This window comes from Hetaerina americana, unplaced genomic scaffold, assembly GCF_022747635.1.
Source record: "Hetaerina americana unplaced genomic scaffold, ioHetAmer1.1.p SCAF_44, whole genome shotgun sequence".
In the NCBI taxonomy this organism is placed as follows: domain Eukaryota; kingdom Metazoa; phylum Arthropoda; class Insecta; order Odonata; family Calopterygidae; genus Hetaerina; species Hetaerina americana.
This window is the reverse complement of record NW_027287030.1, coordinates 444,044-463,670: the sequence shown is the minus strand read 5'-3', so window position 1 is coordinate 463,670 and position 19,627 is coordinate 444,044. Positions and strand designations below refer to the sequence as shown.

The 19,627-nt window shown below is 40.6% G+C and overlaps 2 protein-coding genes across 2 annotated transcripts in view; one reads left to right on the top strand and one right to left on the bottom strand.

Moving 5' to 3' along the window:
- Positions 1-19,627, bottom strand: part of LOC139692903 (RNA helicase aquarius) — a 134,172-nt gene that overhangs the window by 20,745 nt on the left and 93,800 nt on the right. Inside the window, exons 6-10 of the mRNA XM_071591219.1 lie at positions 2,372-2,485; positions 2,174-2,277; positions 1,810-1,921; positions 1,319-1,532; positions 281-329 (exon numbers count right to left, since the gene is read on the bottom strand). Of these exons, the coding sequence (XP_071447320.1) occupies positions 281-329; positions 1,319-1,532; positions 1,810-1,921; positions 2,174-2,277; positions 2,372-2,485 (593 nt within the window). The remainder of the gene's footprint in view (positions 1-280; positions 330-1,318; positions 1,533-1,809; positions 1,922-2,173; positions 2,278-2,371; positions 2,486-19,627) is intronic.
- The window catches only part of LOC139692905 (probable G-protein coupled receptor Mth-like 3), a 71,694-nt gene continuing 71,342 nt past the window's right edge, over positions 19,276-19,627 (top strand). The window contains exon 1 of the mRNA XM_071591222.1: positions 19,276-19,614. Within this exon, the coding sequence (XP_071447323.1) occupies positions 19,331-19,614 (284 nt within the window). The 5' untranslated portion in view covers positions 19,276-19,330. The remainder of the gene's footprint in view (positions 19,615-19,627) is intronic.

Here is a 19,627-nt window from a genome sequence, read left to right as displayed (position 1 = left end):
CGTATTTCAGTGAATTTTACGGTTATAAATAGCCAAAAACAACTGACACTTCATTTAAGGATGCCACCTGGCATGTTCCATCCCAACATGGTGGGCAGAGGCCTGGGATTAACCTTTTCCTGCAATTAACATCCTTTCCATCTAATATTCCCTAAACATGTTGTGCTGAGGGCATGACATAAACGAAATGGAACTAAAAATAATAAGTAGCCGAATGAAAATTTTTCCCACATCCCAGCAACAAAGTGAGCTCAAGTAGGAAAAAATAATATCCTCTTACCAAGGACTTAATCTGCTAACGGCATCCTCAATATCCTGTCGGATTTCATCTATTAGGATAAAAGAGAAAAAGTCGTTAATTTCCAAGTTTAACAGACAGAAAATAATAATAATAATAAATTTGAGGAGTCTGATAATGACAAATTAAACAGGTATCCAGTGTTTCTTAGCTATTTTATCCAAGACCAACCAACAAAGTATTATTGTAATATTGAACAGTGAATAGAGGAATATGGTACCAGGGCATCCTGATCTAAATGATCTTCTCTCACTGACATTAGGAATAAGAAATTGTGTGACATGATAGAACTTACTTCACTTCTAGATAGTGAAGTCTGATATTGATAAAAAAATAAGAAGTACATTAGAAAGTTAAATGAAAACAGTACTATATCAGTAGATGGATTGAAAAGTCAGTTTTCAAAGGAAGTCAATTTTTCAATGAGCCCTGAGTCTGATTTACAGAGACAGGAAACTTCTGAGTAATAATATTTTTCACACTTTATGAGGCAGCACTGTCATAATCCCTTTTCTAGGAACGAATTCCACAGTATTTCAAATTTATGAGCCTTTACTGGCCAATTTAATTCCTTACCCTTCCCCACTATCCTCCATGAAATAATAAATTCTGTATGAAACATGATACAACATGTTGATAATATAAAATTTTGAGGATAAGACAAGTTTTGTCTATTTTTTGAACAGTGGAAAGTTTCCAATTAAAGCTGCCTTTGTTCTACAAGGGATAATGTTACTTTTACCATATTCTGAGTTATGAGTTACTGTTAAAAACTTGTTCAGTCTCTTTTGCAAGTAAATATGTATTATATTCTTAAAAAAAACAATTATTAATGACACTAATTTAAGAGATAATGCACATTTGGTGGCCCAATGCCAAATTTAGTATCAAATTATAAGTTTAACCTCAATTCTTCCTCAACTATACATATTACTCTTGGATGTGGGGTTTTTACAGAACCACACTACATAAATATATTAAACTACAACTAATGTCTATTCTACTTATTGCATAAATTACATGTGGATTCCAATCGAAAGAGATTGAAATTCCTCAGGAGGTAATCGTGTAGGGTGAGGAATTGTAGGTTGAGTTTGGGCAGTGCAAGGCAACCTTCCCCTGAGAAGTACTCGGTCGGTACAATGTTTTCATTCCATATTATTTCTTCGGTAGGATAGAGAGGCATTTCGTTCAAAGCCTCCAACTGCGAAGCCCGACGTTCATGGCGTGATACCTGTCCAGAAATAAATGAGAAAAGTTTATGTGATAATGATGCAAAAAAAATGGCCATTTTGATCGTGAGATATGACTTTGAAGTTGCATTTATCTTACTGTATTTTAAACAATCTTATTGCTAGTTATATTATAAATTATTCCGTTTTGAATTACTTTCTAATTTATCTTTTGTTCTTTCTTATACAAGAGCTAAGGCATGACATCGGTCTTTATTCATAGAAATTTATAAAAGGACAATGATTGTGACTGAAAATCAATCCCCTTAATGTACATACCAGAAGTTCTAGAAGAAATTCGGAGTCATATCTGAACCAAGCCTCTCTCTCCTTGTTGTCTACAGGTGGAACCAAGTTCAAATACATGGCAATTTCACGTAGCATGTCATTACTGAAAGAAAAAAATTCCATAGATTAGCAAAATAAATACAAAAATAAAAGGAAAAGATAAACAGGACTGATCACTTTACAGCTGGGAGTAGTTTTACTCAATTCAACTTAAATTGGAGTCTATAAAAAGATACTTGGGAGAGATATAAGGTGAGCAAAAACTTAAAAAAAAAGAGAGCATATAGGATGGCTATGTGCAAATCTACATGATATTCTAAGCATAAAAGTCATTTAAATGACATAAGTACAATACCTTAGAGGACGAAAGTGTTTAAGAAGTGTTTCCCTTGTGTCCACACTGGCAACATTGGCCAATGAAAAACTTCTAAGATCAGGAAACTTGGCAAATGCAGCTTTCTGAAATACAATAACTGGGTGTCAATATAATTTTCTACATGTAAGTACTTATTGAATCGAAACAAAAGTAAAAAAAATAAAGCTGAGCTTTCACCTGTAGAGACGTGATTTTGGAATAGTGAATCTGAGTCATATCATGGTCCGTCAATGGATCTCCAGTTTCGTCACTGATTTCAAAACGTGAGTAGAATTTCAGCATATCCAGCAACTAAACGGATCATGGAAAGAAAAAAATCAATTGTAATTCAATCAATCATGTGCACATGAGTAAATCATTCTAGGATAACTATTAGAAGAATAAGGAAGCGGACATCAAAACTACTAATGTTCTTGTAGCATAAATCTCAATAAGAAATTTGTAATACAAAATAATAAGATGTCAAACAAAATTGCCGGTAGAGAGATGATTGATTGATAACACTTTCCCACAGGATATACATCATAAAAGTGTTATCATTTGTTCATTATTACGTTGGAATTCTACCTAATCACCCCTGAAACTGTGCAATTTGATTGTAACAGCATTAAATTTGTGAAATTTCACCTAAGAATAATACATAGGAGTATAGTTTCACTATTTATTTATAGACTTGGCATGATGTTCAATGTTTAATATCATGATCTAATGTGATAATGGTGTCATTTTAACATTGAGACACATATAGAGTTAATAAATGAATTGTGAAAATTTACTTAGACATTTTATCTTTCCGTAATTTATTCAAGGCATGAATTGCAAAATGTTTCAACTATAATAAAACATATTATATGAAATAAATGGTAAATACATTTTTCACAATGGTCAATAAATGTTACAATACGTGAAATCAATTTTATTCAATTTAATGAATTGAAATTATTTAAAAATTCGAAAAAAAAATTGAAAGGGCATATTTATGAATTGATATATATTTCTTAATACATACAAGGGTTTTATTATTATTAGGTAATCTGCCGGTTAAGGTAGGTTTTTGGACGGACACAAATACCAAATAAATATTTTGTGACTACTAACAAATCACACTACTCTTAATCAGGTCCATCTTCATCTCTGTGTGCTTCCGTCCTCCCTTCATCCCATCCAACATCCCTATCCTATTCCTTCCCTTTCCTCGTTTGCCTAACATTCTGCCCTCTATTACAGTCTTCAACATCCCGCTGCCGGTCATTACCCCCTTCAGCCACTTTTCCTGCCTCCATAGGATTGCTCCCAACAAACCCCTCTCTTCGCCCACCATTTGTTTTCTTCTCTGTCCATTTCACCTTCTCCATTCTTCTCCACACCCACATTTCAAAAGCCTCCAGTCTACGTCTATCCTCCTGCTTCAATGACCACGTTTCCGCACCGTACATAGCTACGCTCCATATCAAAGTTTTTACTAATCTTTTCTTAATATCCTTACTCAACGTCCCTGTCATCAACTCCCTCCTCCTTATGAAAGCCTCTTTGCCTAGCGCAATTCTTCTCCTTACGTCCCTACTACTTTGACCGGTATTATAGAAGGGTATGCTATGCATTTGCTTATCCAAACTTCGTAGGCATTAATACCTTCCACAGACAAACTATTGTACTAATATGTACATCAATAATAAAAAATATTTACAGATGAAAAAAATAATAAGGAACAATGGTCTTTCATCTGCTGCCTCTGAGAGGTTTTCACCACTCATAATGTTATATTTTCCCTTCGATAGTAATGTGAAGTAGAACAAAAAGAATTTCAGGATGGATAATAGTCTTTGAATGAACATTAATCAAACATACCTTCTGCCCCCTTCTTGATTTCCTCTCTCTATATCTTCGTCAAGTGATTACGCAAGAAAGACTATATTAGTAAATAAAATAAAGGGAAATCGTTGGCTTTTTACTCATTAATACTTACAGTTATGACCTTAAAGTTTAAATTTTGGAATGAAAATTGGTTACCTAGCTCCTTAGCCTTTGTCATCGACACATAATGGAAATAGGGATTTTTTGACTGTTAAGGATATGTAATTTCACACATCAGGGTAATAAGATGGTACCCAAAAATCACATGTGTTATTGTGTGATTGCCAACACCAATTTTTAGACAACAACTTATAATGAGGCCATTAGGGAATATTTTCCACATTTGGGCTTTCAATTTGATCGGGCCATTGCAGCTATTAGTAATGTTTTCTTTGATAAGGGAACAGTGAAATTTTTATTAAGGCCAATAATCGCCCTAATGCTGAATACGATTTTTTCCAAGGCGAGACAATATAGGTCGCAGCGAGGAAACGAAAGACAAAAGACTATCCGCGAGATCGAGTCGATCGCTTGCAAGAATGGTCGCCAGGATAACAGACTGAGCCACACCAATTTGGCAACAGATCACCGGCAACAATGGCCGAAACAATAATGCGCTGATGAGGTGCTCAACGGTTATATAGTTGCCCTGAGTCGCTACCACCAGTGTCGTTCCCTCGTCCGCCACCCTCCCACCCGCCGCCAGTGGATTGAATTTCGCCCTCGGCATTTCCAATTCTGGTTTGTCAACTTCATTTGCAATTAATGCGTCGCGGGTCGCGGTTCTTTTGTTTTCTTCAACGGCGACTAATCCGAAGCGACGCAGGCACGTGATGGAATGCCCGAGGTCAAGGAAGTCTGAGAAACTGCCGCCAGCCGATGCCTAAACCTGACTTCGCACTATTGTGTACCTGAGAGCCAAGAGTGGAATTCCAAACAGGTTTAGATGCAACGAAACTGTGTACAGCAAAGTTGAACTTCTTCCTAGAATTTCTCGTGCCTTATTAACGATTGCAAATCCAAAGTTTACTTTCCACATACTCGACTAGTTTTAGTATTTTAGGCGCGATGCATAGAATTGTTAAAAATGATGAAGCGTGGGAAGATTCATTAATGGAAAGAGAAATAGAAAAACCAAACTTTCCGGGAAAAAACGAGCACAGTTTTAAAATGAAAATAAGAACGCAAAAAACAAAATAAGAGAAAATACTCTTTTTTTAACAGAACTATTGTTGAATGGAACAAGCTGCCTGAAGGTTTTTATGAGCCCTTTCCATCCAATTTTAGGAGTTTTGAGAATAAGTGTGCGTAAAGCGGCCACGGGGTGATAAACTTCATTGATCAGTGATTATTATGCTATTGTACTTATTTAAAATATTGTCTGCATGTCATGTGGACGGCGTGAGAAGTTGTATTGCAAAAGTGAATGATGTGTTAACGGCGCGTGATTTTGAACGGTATATGAAATAGAAGAGTGCATGAATTATGGACGGAGTGCGGCGATGGACGGTGGGTTTTATGTATGGTGTGTGAATCTAGCCCTTGTGTGATGGTAAAGGTGCGGTTGGTAATTTAAAAGTGTCATTATATTTAAGAGCATTTTGTCTCATATATGTTCTTATTGTGTATACATATGTATGTGCATTGTAAGAGTGGCCATTGACCAGACTTGACCGTTGCCACCAGGACAATTGTCCAATTGCAACAAGATTTATTTAAAAATAATAACTGAAGTCTGTCAGATTATAGTTTGGGTCATTGACAATTCCCACACTCTGGATTGTCCGTGAAAAACAAGAACTGATCTCATCACTGAAAGGAACATCCTTCTCAACGGGAATTTACGATTTATATTCCAATGCCCGGTCTCGCTTGACTTCTTTATCTGTACAGCTGTAACTGGATTTAATTCGTATTATCGGCCTTTTTTTATGTGCGTGGGAAGTTACTTCATCAACGATGCCATATGTGAGCACATGAGATTTTGCAGATGCCTTGAACAAATGCGATTTGATTTCACCAGGCACATAATAAATCAGATCAGACCACAAAGATGAAATAAGGGAGATATAATCCAGTACAGATGTATACAAACACTCATTCCTTCCCCGAACAATCAGGAATCACAATATTAAAAAAACCGAAGTCATTTTAGAAACATTAAAAACATTTAATTTACAAATCGGAACAAAATTAAACATTGCAAAGACATCAGGTACATTTGTAGGTGCATGTGTATGTTAGTTGGTAGTTTGTGTGTTTGCATGTGTGTGAGGTGTAAGGGCTTTTGCATGAGTGGATACCATGGAATGTTCGTGGACTGTATAAATTTTTGGCTTTTTCATGCGTTTGTTTTCTTCATTACGGGTGGTGCACTGACACCCCCCGCCACACGCCCTTACGGCGGCTTGCGGGGTATTAAGTAGATGTAGATAAACACTGAACTTGAAAAAAAACAAGTGATACACTTTAAAATGGCCTTTTCATGAACGTGTGTAAGACGATAGTATTGTGTACGTAAATACGAGTATATAAATAGCTATTATTAAAATAATTGCTTTTATTGATACACAACGTAATTCTGAAGTACTGCTATGGTAGAAAACACGTTTGCACTTGGATAATATTTTCAATACAGTTTTACGCGCAACATTATCTGATCATCATTACGATACACACGATTTGATTACGCCACACATCATGAACACTGGATTCGAAAAAAACAGCTGATGTATTTTATTACAGTAATTCTTAAAAAATAATTCGAGGTTATCGAATTTCGCAGGAGCAATTAACCGAAAAAAAATATGCACTTTTATATATAAATTTTTAAGAAATAATCTGAGACTGTTGAATTAAGCAGCAGCTGTTTGAAATGTACGAAGCCTCTGCTCAGCTGTTGGCATTAATCATAACGTGTGTTTATAAATAAAATAAACCCCAAAAGAAAGAAAACGACAGTTTAATCGTCGCTCCTCAATGAAGTGAACGAATTGTAATCTTAATTCTGGGTTAAACACGTGCTGCTGTCTCTGTGTGAAAAACATATCGTTTTAAAAAATGGATTTTTTTCTATCTAAAAAATTCCATCAAAGTTTAAAACCAACATAGGACCTAGTCAATGTTGCTTAGCGCTTTTTTTTATCCTGAAACAATTTCAGAGGGTAAAAATAATTTGCCTTGACCGGGATTCGAACCCGGATACTTCGATTTCTGACGAGTGCTTTAGCCAGTTAAGCTATCCAAGTGTCCTCCTAAATTCTGAAATTTTGGTAGGTTTGAAGGAACAAGATGTTGTGACGAAATACCGTACATGTCACAGGCATTTGTGGTCTTGTTCCTTGAAAGCTTGGACATCGAGGGATCCGGGTTCGAATCCCGGTCAAGGCGAATGATTTTTACACTCTGAAATAGTTGCATTGAAATGCATATCAGCGGGTGACTCTGTTATAAGTTACTGTTGCGACATCTACCGTAAATTCTTGGAATTTTTTCACGTTAATTATGCAATGCGCATGACGAATCAAAACTTTTATTTTCTGATGAAATAAAAAGTGAAAGGCTTCTTGCAGCGAAACGCGGAAAGTTAAGTCACGCCTGGAGTCCCTTCCAATTAAATTCTCTTCATATCTAATCTTTTCTTTCCCATTTTAATTTAATAGGCGCGAATGAGCGGCTAGCTTCTTCTGAGGTGTGCAATCAAATCTTTTGGTCAAAAGTAATCGTGGGCGTAATCATCCCCTGCCACACACCCTTGCGGTGGTTTGAAGGGCGCTTAGTAGATAAATTTAAAAAAATACCCAGATTGGTCTGCCGTAGTCTTCCAGTCTGCTCTACTTCCCTGTCTTTCTTTCCTTATCTCCCTAATAGTCAGCATCTTCCATTATCTGTTGTATGCGTGATATACCTTCTTCAACATCTATTTCTTTACAAAATTGTCTTGTCAGAGTGACTTCAAGCATGTCCTATCAGTCTTCTCCGCGCCTGTTTCATACAGTTCCCCAGATGTTATTAATCTCCCTGAGCCTCTGATAAACTTCATTTTTTTATTTGGTCACTCCAGCAGATCTTGAGCGTTTTCCTATGGTATAATCCTTCGAAGGACTGCATTCAGCTTTTCTACTCCATCCCTATCGTCCTGGTTTCACACCCATATAGGGCAGAACTCCATATACAGGCATATTTTTAGTAATCTCTTCCTTGCAATCAACCTGGAAGCTGTTTTTAGAAAACAGCCGTTTGTATAAAACAATATCTCTGCTTGGCTTATCCCACTGCTTGTTTCCTTCTTGCTACCGCCAACTTTAGTGATGCTTCTACCCAGATAAGTAAATTAATCGTCCTCCTCCAATGCTCGTTCCCTCATCAGTATTTTAATTTTAGGATTAACTCATCTGTGATTATTTTAGTTTTGATAATCTGCAAATCGAATCGTATATACGTATATTTATCCCCTGGATATCTATCCCCAATTCCACGTCTGTCTTCATCACCAAATCTACATGTATTTCGATTAAGTTTTATTGTGAATACATGTCTGTGCGAACTGGTGCAGTCTGGCGGCCATGAGGCGGACTATGGCCCCGCTCACTAGCGGCGCTAATTGTCTGAGACCCAATGAGCCGTCTGTGATTGGCGGATCGTCGAGCTGTGCGTATGGTGCCAGTTATGTTAGTTTCTGTTGTCCTTGTTTTTAATATTCGTCGAAAATGGAGATTGACGAAATCACAGAGCAGTGAATCAACATCAAGTTTCTGGTGAAGTGCGATAAAAGTTATCAAGAAATTACTGAAAGGTTGACAGCTGTTTACAGTGATAATGCTCTGAAGAAAACATCCGTTTTCAAGTGAGTCAAGGGTTTCAAAAATGGTTGACAAGACGCCACGGATGATGCAAGGCCGGGAGGACCTTCAACCACCTGTGTTGACGACAACATTGATCGTGTGCGGTCCCTTGTCCTTACCGATCGTCGAAAAACTGTCCAATGATAACTGATGAAATGAATTTAGGAAAATCAACAGTGCACACTACTATTTCAACCGAACATGATGGACGGATCCTTCACCATGACAATGCACCAATGCACATTCAGCATTGAATGTTCGCCAGTTTCGGGCAAAAAAATCAATCACCGTCCTTGATCATCCTCCTCGTTCGCTAGATCTCGCCCCCTACGACTTTTTCATATTCCCAAAATGCAAAAATGTGACGAGGGTACATGACTGGGAAGATGTGGACACAATAAAGCAAAAAAAGACGAGACTAGTTAAAAGCCTAACTGCCGAGGACTTCCAATGGTGCTTTAAACAGTGGAAAAGAAGTTGGAATAAGTGAATAGCAACGAACGGAGAGTACTTTGAAGGGAACAAAGTCGATGTAGACTTCATTTTGCAAAATAAAGTTCTTATGGCCTCAGTTCGCGTATATATTGGACCGGGTAGTATGGTGAAACCTCCAAAAATGAAACTCCCTTATTCCCACCTGACATTTCTATTGGCAGGACACTAACGCCATGGTAGACGGCGCCCGATGCGACTACACCGACACCATAATCCCCCTTAAAGTGAAAAAGTTTTCCTGTGTTCATAGGGAAACCAGGAATGCTGGGAAGAGGACACCAGAAGCATTCGAGGTACACAACGCCAGGCGTAAGATTTTGAGCAGCGTGACAATTCGAAGGCTTCCGTCAAAAATGAACCCTAGTGATAATACTAACAATGGATTTCCATGGAAATCTCCATGAAGCTGTTATAGCATAAACGAGTTATTCATTAAGTCGCTGTAAAATTGCGACAGACCTCGATGGGTTTTCACCCAAAGTCCTGATAGGATTTCCCGTAGGATTTGGACAGAAATTCACAATTGATCCTCCACACTTTCAGACTCCGTACTGCTTTGAGTGCAACACGTCGCACAACCTGCGGAGCATCTTTCCCAAGCGGAGGTGACCTTACTTCGCAATGAATGCTGGATAACTGGGGACGAGACACAATACAGGATCACCCCCACGAGAAAACAAAAGATCGATCACACCTGATGCATGGATTATTTTTACTCGTATTTTAATAGTTATGTATACGGCGATAGGTTTTCATAACCGTCTTCCAATCCCCGTTCTTCAACTTTCCCTCACTTCCCGTTGCCGTTTTCGTTCCAGTCAAGGCGAATGATTTTTACACTCTGAAATCGTTGCATTGAAATGCATATTGGCGGATGACTCTGTTAAAAATTACTGTAGCGGCATCTTCCGCAGTTTCTTTGGAATGAAATATTCACTTCACATATTAATCTTACTGCTGAAATCTCACTTCTGGTGATGGGTAGTAGTAGTAGTAGTTTTTAGGGGAGGCGACCGACAGCTAAGGTCATTTGCGCCATAGGGGATGGACAGGAAAGGATGAAGGGTGGAGAGAAACCCGGTATCGGCATTAGCCTACTCTTTACGAAAGGCGCCAAGGGGTCCGCAGCTTAAAGTCCCATCCGACGGACGCCGTACTCACTCAAAGTGCCCTCCACAAAGCACCTCAAGTAGGGATCGAGATACCTCTGAAAAATATTCAACACCGCCGGGATTTGAACCCGCGCCCTCAGGTTGGGAAGCCCCTCTGGTGATGGGTTATAGTTATTTTTCCTAAATTACCTTTTAATCGTACTGCAGTAATATTTTTTCTTCGGTATTTCTTACATCTGTATAACTAATCAGTAATTTCATTTTCATTCTTTTCTCCACATTATATGCGCATATCAGTTCTCTTTTTCTTTCTTCTCTTATTTTTCGAGCACTGATTTATACATTTTTCTTCAATTCGATTGTCTTTATCTAGTTATTTTTTTAATATCATTTATCACTCAAATGTAATTATATTTTCATTGAATGTGTTTGACGATGTGTTAGATGGAAGAAGGGACGGCGACAGTCTCAATCTCGCCCGAATAATAATAATAATAATTATTATTATTAGGCATCTCTTTCTGACATTTTTCAGTCCATTCCATAATGCCACCTACATCTGAGTCGGCGGTTTCTTTTCTTTTCTCCTTCTGTTTTCCAGCATACACAGTACTTGTTTTGGCAACTTCATTTTCAATCATTCGCAGCACCTGGCCGTAGCATTCAAGCTGTTAAGTTTGGATCCCATGTGGTACTGAATGCGATTCATTCACCGTTCAACGAATTCGGAATAATTACAATAAGATAGCAGCCGAACGCTTTCAAGAATCCACCTATGTAGGTAGGTAGCATCCTTTGAATTTCTTACCTTCAGCTTTCAGACTTTTCAGCATTCTTACGTCGCAAACACTCCTAAATACTAGACTGGTACATTAGCTCATCATTTCTCTTCGCTATTTTGTTGTCCCAAAGGACACCTCCAGTGATTTTGGATATATATCGTCTCTGCTTTGATTACTTTTCTTTCACATCTAGCCTCGTCTATCGAGCGTTGATTTCAATGCTAGGTAATTTCATTTTTAGCGGCTTTTAATAGGCTTTCCATTTTTCAAGAAAATTTTAATCATGTAAATGAATTTTTTATTATTAATTTTAGAATTTTTACGCAGACAAACTTTGTTGTTGGGAACATCATCTCCGTGAGTTACGCTAGGCGAGGACAAGCGAATGACAGGTGGTATACCTGTAGATAACTTTATGAAAAAATTAAAAGGTTTTGGTGGTACTTGTTTGATACATTTGGATATAAAAAAAGATAATTTAGATGAGGGTAGAAAAAGAAAGAAAGAGTTAATGCTTCACACAACCATGGTTTCGATGTGCGAATCTCAACTGATGATGATCGAAACCATAGTCATGTGAAGTATTAAATCTTTATGTGGAAGTGCAATGTTTCTATATCTACTCTCATCATGAACGAATTCCAAAATTTTAAGTCTGAAACTGTTATGTTAAAGATGATTTAGATTTAAAATTAACCGCCATTGAATTTCAGAGTAGTGAATAGCAGGTAGGCAGTGTGAAAGTCGAGACTATCCCCGCTTCCCCGTTATAAAATCAAAATAAAAACCCAAAGAAATGCTCTATTAAGTGTACATTACGAGATACGCGATAAGAAGCATAGATTTGTACACGTATAAGAAAGGATTAAAATGTAATAAAATCATTGCAACCTAATCAGCATTCTGTTTATTCGTAAATATTGGACGCCTGGATTCCAATCCTCGAACACCGTTTTCATTTTAATGTCGCCCAACAACCTTTACCTAAAGAGACGAAACGTCAATGAATAATGGAATATTTTTTTCAAATGTTTTTTATAAAACCTAAGATTAATCCTTAACGATCAATTACGATTGGGTCAGAAATTTCACCGAAAAAGATTTTTTTAACGGCTAATAAAGCTCAAGTCCGCATTACTCTAGTTCAGTTTTAAAAAAAAGAAAGTTTTGCAAATTATCCGAAAGTAGACAGTTCGCGATGAGCTGTCCGCTATTGCTTAAATCCTCATGAAAAGTGAAGAGTGATACTGCACATTTGCAATGAATTGTTGAAGGGCAAGGAGGTATACCACCAACATAAACGATCACAGGGCAATGAGAGGACGGAGTTCCGATAGACCTTCCTTAGCCATCGTGCGTCACTTGGTGGAATGCTTTCACAGTAAAGGACGTAACTGTATTTCCCGCAGACATTCGATTGGCCAAGAGACGAGCTTCGTTCCATTACGACTTCATCAGAGGAGCACAGTTAGTTTCAAAAGCCTTATTTCCTTATATTTCCTCACTATTCCTAAACCTGTGCCTAACCATAATAGAGTCTAACTGATACCTTTTTACATAGGTCACCCGGCATTTTCCATGAATACCTACGTCTTTCATGGCGTCTAAACCAATTGTTGGGTGGCTTCCCACCCAGAGGATCCGGGTTCAAATCCCGGCGGTGTTGAATATTCTTCAGAGGTATCTTGATCGCTACTAGAGGTACTTTGTGGAGGGCACTTTCAGTGAGTACGCCGTCCGTCGGATGGGACGTTAAGCTGCGGACCCCTTGGCACCTTTCGTAAAGAGTAGGTTAATGCCGACGCCGGGTTTCTCTCCACCATTCATCCTTTCCTGTCCATCCCCTATGGCGCAAATGACCTCAGCTGTCGGTCGCCTCCCCTAAATACTACTACTACCAATTGTTGGTGATGACTAACCCGCATCCTACAGGATTCAATTGCTTTCTCCCCGCGGTCATTCCTCGTACCTGAACTGTAGTTCCCCACCTCATCACCACATCCTCCTTCACCTACCGCTGCATTCCAATCCCAAATCACTATCAAATGTTTCCACACAGGAACAAACGCGATTAAGTCCTCTAATTGATCGTATATCCTACCGACTTCTTCCTCCTTATGGTTGCTGGTTGGCATTTATACCTGAACAATGACCAAGTTCGTCGGTTCTGCTTTTATCTCTACTAGTAATATTCTATCCGTTGCTTGCTCTATGTTGACTACGCTCCTTCCTAACTTTTTATTCAATATTATGGCAGCCCCTCGCTCGTTCTCGTCCCCTCCTCTGTATATTACTCTATAACTATCATTCCAGTAATACCTGTTATCCTTCCACCTCACATTGCATAGACCTAACATATATGAGGCATATTCATAAAGTAAGGGTCGTTTGCTTATATTTAAATATTGGCGCTTCAGAACACAGTTTTACTCCTGAAGCGCCATCTAATGATTCAATGAGAAGCTATAGCAGCATTTGTTTTGTTTCAGAAGTCGTTTGCTTGTCCTTGAATGCTAACAACAATGTCCGCGACAATCGTTCATCCCGCCAGCTGTGGAGTGCGTCGTTCCGTCATATGATTCTTGTATGCAAAAGGATTGTCGGCTGCTGAAATTCATCGGGAGTTATGCCCAGTTTATGGACCTACAGTTATGAGTTAAGGAAAGGTTAAACCATGGTGCCGTGACTTTAAAAATGGACGAACAAATGTCCATGACGAAGAGCGAAGTGGCAGGCCCAGTATTCTGACCGATGAAATTGTTTCGCAGGTGGAACAAAAACTGCGATGTGATCGTCGATTGGCGATGAATGGCCTGGCTGAACAATTTCCTCAACTTGGACGTTCTACTGTCTACAATATTGTCACGGAAAACCTCGGATACCACAAATTGTGTCCAAGGTGGGTACCCAAACACTGCTGCCAAAACCAATAAGAAAACTCAAGATTTTCGTTGGGAACTCTTTGACCACCCACCGTGCAGTCCTGACCTTGCACCTAGCGACTACTTCCTCTTCTTGCACTTGAAACAGCGGCTCGGTGGACCACGTTTCGAAACCGAAGAGGAACTCAAGAACGGCGTTGTCAATATGTTCAACTCAGGCGGCGAGCTTCTATGCAGAGGGGTTAAAGAAGCTGGCGCAGCGGTACGAAAAATGCTTAGAAGTGAACGGCGATTATGTAGAGAAGTGAAGTAGATTTGTAGCTAACTAAAAGTGCCAATAAAATGTGTTTCATATGAGTATATTTTTTCCTGTGACCGAACGGCCCTTAATGCATGAGCATGCCACGTATATATTTCCTCTATCCATCTCTCGCTTAATATTCTCTGATTTTCCTGTCCTCAACATTGTCGCAACATTTCATGTTCCTATTCTAACTAATTCGGTCATCTTCGTCTGCATCTTCTCTCCTGCTGCTGTCGGTTTTACTCTGCAAGGGTTAAGTGAGATGACGACCGCGGAAGCCTTGCCTCCCCCGCTGCCAGGTAAGACACACAGCTGATTGTGCAGAGTCTCGTAGTTACAGGACTCATATTCTCGAAACTGACCATCATGCAAATCTTGGGAACATAATTTAGGTGGTTTCCCGTTGCCTTATTAAATAGTGTTTCTAACGTATCACCATCAATCAATGGCCGCCCCACTGGGGTCAGACGCCATTGCAGCCGCCTCACTAAGGAACAGACGCTGCGTGGACTACCTTTCGTCTGGCTGCTAACCTTCGACCTATCTGGAATGGGTGACCCTACCAGGAGCAATTATCACTGCTCGCGCCAGCACAGCTCTAGGTGTCATCGGAACGCACAACCTCTTCCACCAAGTCAAGGTTGTATTCCATGGGAAGGGTCTTATATGTACATTAATATCACGCTATTTCTATGAATATGGGCATGAGACATTCTTTTGAAGAGGAATCCCACATGGTCAAGGACAAAACAGCTAGCCTCACATACAAGCCTGTAATTCTAAAATGCAATCGAGAAACAAGGGGAAACATGTCAACCTTGCCAAAGGGGAACTGGAAACGCTCTCATGCACAAAGTATACACAAAAGATAAAGCTTGTTATCACCAGGAGATGACAACAAACTAGATTAAATTAATCGTTTTGATAAGAAGCGAGAGAAAAGTTAGCAATATGCCATCTAACAACCGTCCCAGGACTTGACTGATTCCATTTCTTTTGGAAAGAGATGGAAGCCAGTACCATAGCGTATTGAAGAAAACACGCATTATTATCATAGGTAATTTACCGGTTAAGGTAGGTTTTAGATGGACATAAACTAAAAAATAATTACCTTGTATCCCCTAAAAAAAAACAACCAGACATCCTAAACCACAGTTATCATCTTTATCTCCGTATACTTCCTTATTCACTTCATTCTATCCAACATTCCTATCCTATTCCTGCCCCTTCGTAGCTTGCCCAACATTTTTCCCTCCATCACAGTCTTCAACATCCCATTGCCAACCAATATGTTTTTCAACCATTTGTCCTGCCTCCTCATGATTTCTCCCATCAATCCCCTCTCCTCCGCCAACATTCCCAGCACTTCCTCATTTATTTTTCGTTCAGTCCCCTTCACCTTCTCCACACTCATATTTCAAAAGCTTCCAATCTACGCCGATCATCTTGCTTCAATGCCCATATATCTGCGCCATACATTATCACGCTCCACATCAAAGTTTTAACTAGCCTTTTCTTTACTTCTTTACTCAACGTGCTAGTCTCAATTCTCTCTTCCTTGAGATAGCTTCTTTGCCTAACGCAATTCTTCTCTTTGTGTCCCAATTACTTTGTCCATTTTGGCTTAAAACACTTTTGAGATTCCTAAACTGTTCCACCTATTCTACTTTTTGCCCTCTTATAATAACATTTCAATTAGCCTTTCTCTTTCTGTGCAACCGCATAATCTCAGTTTTATTTACATTTATTCTCATTCCATATCTATCGCACTGAATTTCCAATTCATTCATCAATGCTTGCATTCCCTAGGCTGACTGACAAACTAAAGCTTGATCATCAGCAAACAAACACCTCACCACCTCTTCCTTCGCCTCGAGTCCAAGCCTGGCGCCGTATTCAGTCTCTTGTTCCCCAATACTACGAAACACCTTCGTGGAAACCATTTACTACCATCAGAAGCAGCCACAGGCGAACTGAACTGTTTTAAAATGCAACGGCTGCCAATGACGCAATACTGGAGTCAAATCATTGAAGATTTACCCCACATATATTATAAATTAAGCTAAGAATATTACATAAATTGAAACGTGGGCACAATACATGATGCGAATAAAAGGTTTATGGACACTTCATTAAACAGAATTGGTGGAAGAAATAAGCCAGAATTTTCCCTCTCATCAACTAAGTTTCAACGAGATGAATTTCCGAAAAAATAACAATTAAAAAAAGATATTTTTCCATTTGGGCCTAGAGATTTGTTTAGATATCGCTCGCATCATAATTTTCTGCATTCCATTGAAGGACTTACTGAAAGATTGTTAGATTATTATTGCTTTTACCTCGATTCATATATATGCAACTTACACCTACATAATACCCGGCCCGCAAGGGCATGTGGCGCGGGGTGTTGGGTCAACAACCGTAGAAGAGACAAAAAGCCACAAGCCTTCAGGTCTTACATCAGCATACATAGTTTAAACCGAGGATAGCGATAAATCTCATGATCGTTCTCCTGCAATATTCTTTTTTTGTTCATCACTTTGCCGTAGATTTAAGCATGATATTTTTGCGTTTGTAAAAATGTAATGGATCTCTCAGCACCAAATTGTTCAAATGCATGGCAGCTTTTCGGGATTGTCCAACACGCTAATGGCATCTTATGCAACGAATAAATATACTACAGTATATTATCTATGAGAGAGGAAGATAACAGATTCCGGTTACTTGGAAACACAGCATTCGGGGAGCCACGCGTTCGCCGCGGAGTCTCTTAAGAGACTGAACGATGATGTCTGTCCACCTTCACGATGGGTTGCCTACTCCTTTATACCGCCCCCTTCCCGGGTCTCTGCTCCTCAGTCGCAAAGATTAAGAGGGAAAGAGGGAGCAAAGGGGAGTTATAGAGAGAGAGAGAAGAGGGCACACAAGCCGAGCCCACCCCAGCGAAGGTGAGAGTGAAAGTTTCTGAGGAGTGGAGGGGTGGAAAAGGGGGAAGTTAAGCAGCGATTGATATCCCTGCGCTCATTTCGCACTACTTTCTGTTTGTGATAGGCACAGGAACGCAATCGTTATAAGTTGAACACCAAGCCACGGTCCCACCCAAACGATGACCAGAGTTTAGGACTGGGGATACCAGTTTCGGACGGTGAGGAGATCGGCTCACAACTGCTCTAACGAGAGCCAGGTTGTCCAGCCCTTTGCTCTCCTAAACAGCGGCTCCTGCCACTACAAGCGAAAATCCCTTCAGCTGAAAAGGCGCAAAAATGATCCCATAATGGTCCGTCAGCACAACACACACACACGAGAAGAGCGCTACGCCGGGGACTTCCGGAGGCCGAAGCGGCCGTCGTAGCATCGCCCGCAGCCAAATAATCAATTAACCCACGCCCTTCCCTATCCAAAGCAAGTGAGCACGACTCAACCGCCGCCCGGCATCCAGTGACTCTGGGATATCGTGATCACCTTAGCCAACTAACCCCTGGGGTGCCAGGAGGATGTAGGGAGGATTATGAACCTAGAGGAAAGAGCCGTGCAGAAATTGTCGACGTTGGAGCCGTACTACCGGAGCACTGTACCACCGAACGGATCATCGCCTCCCTCTTTCATCGTGGATAAATTAATCGACGGGGCCTTTCTAGACCATCTGTGCTGTGAGGCAGAAAATGTCTTTCTGGAATAAACTTATGTCACCAATCGGAAAAGAAAATACTTTGCTCTTCCTCAAATACTTCCAAATATAAGTGGAAGAAAAAAGTATTTTCTTTCCCGATATGAATCGCTTCCACAAAGGGACGCCTCAAACCATTCTATTTTGTCACATACGTCGAGCGCCATCTTGGGGCAAGTGGAGACATATCTTTGACCCGGACTAAAAAAAATCTCTCTTCATTTCAGGAGTTTAGCAGCCGACAGAGAGATGATCGGGACGCGTCGTCACCGCATCCATTTGAAGAGAAATGATCATCAAAGCAATATCGATCCTGTAGCATGCTATGGAAGGCGAGAACGAGTCGTTCTCCTGAAATTCCACATCTCCCGCCGATCTGTGCACGCCATAATGCCGAGGGAGAAGATGCACTTCCCACAAAACTAAGAGGTTTCATTCACTTCTTAGGTCGGCCGGTCATAATCCTGAGGGATTTCAACGCGAGGTTCCCCTGAATACTCGGATCAAATGTCGCCCTGGACCCCGTCCTCCTGTCCCGTCCTCTCCTTCCCAATCCCGACATGAGTGTGAGAGGTGACTAGCGCACTGGTTTCCCATCCCTAGGGCCCCGGGTTCGAATCCCTGTAATGGTGGAAGAACCTCTCAGGGACAATCCGGAATCCTTACTTGGGATACCACGTGGAGAGCAACTCAATTGGACTACGCCGACCGTCGAATGGGACGTGAACTTTTGTGATCCCTTGGCCCCTTTCCTTTATTATTAGTGGGCTCTCCTCCATGGCATACCCTTCAAGCCACCGCTAGGGTGTGTGACCGGGAATTATTACACACCAGACTACATTTGACGCTAAATACTTCCAATAAACGCAAACGCGTGAAAAAAATATAAGTCAAGTTTCTATCTCCATTATTTTTCAGTAGTAAATACAAGTTTCCGATATCCCCTGGTATATGATGAAATGCTCAGAATATCTGGAGTAAGTGACCCTACGGCAAGGGAGGCATAGGGATAAGCAACACGCACGTCGGGAGGAGAGGTGAAAGGGGAGGCGGCTGAGGGGCAGGAGGGATGGGGAGGGGAAGGCGGGGAGGGAGGCGCGCGGCGGAGGCAGTGGAGATCATTCCCAGTGTCGTCTCTTGGAGGCGGTGGCGAACGGGCGCCAGACTAAGTGTCCTTCCCGCGAGAGGACCCGAGGATGTCGGCGGCCAGCGGGTTCCTCGCGGTGGTGATCCTCCTGACCGTGGGTCTCGCGAGCGCCAACGACTGCTGCCCCGGAGACGCCGTGTTGATAAAGCACTCGAAGAGCTGTGCCCTTCCGGACGGAGGCGGGTCCGACTTGGTTCGGATGAACATAAACTGCTCGCAGGGGACGTACCTCTTGGACCCTCACAAGGACAGCGAGGATGCATTCGCCCGAGAGGAGGACGGGCACCTTCGGGTCGGCTCGAATGACTCTTCCTACCTGGTGCCCCCAGACATGTGAGTTATTGGG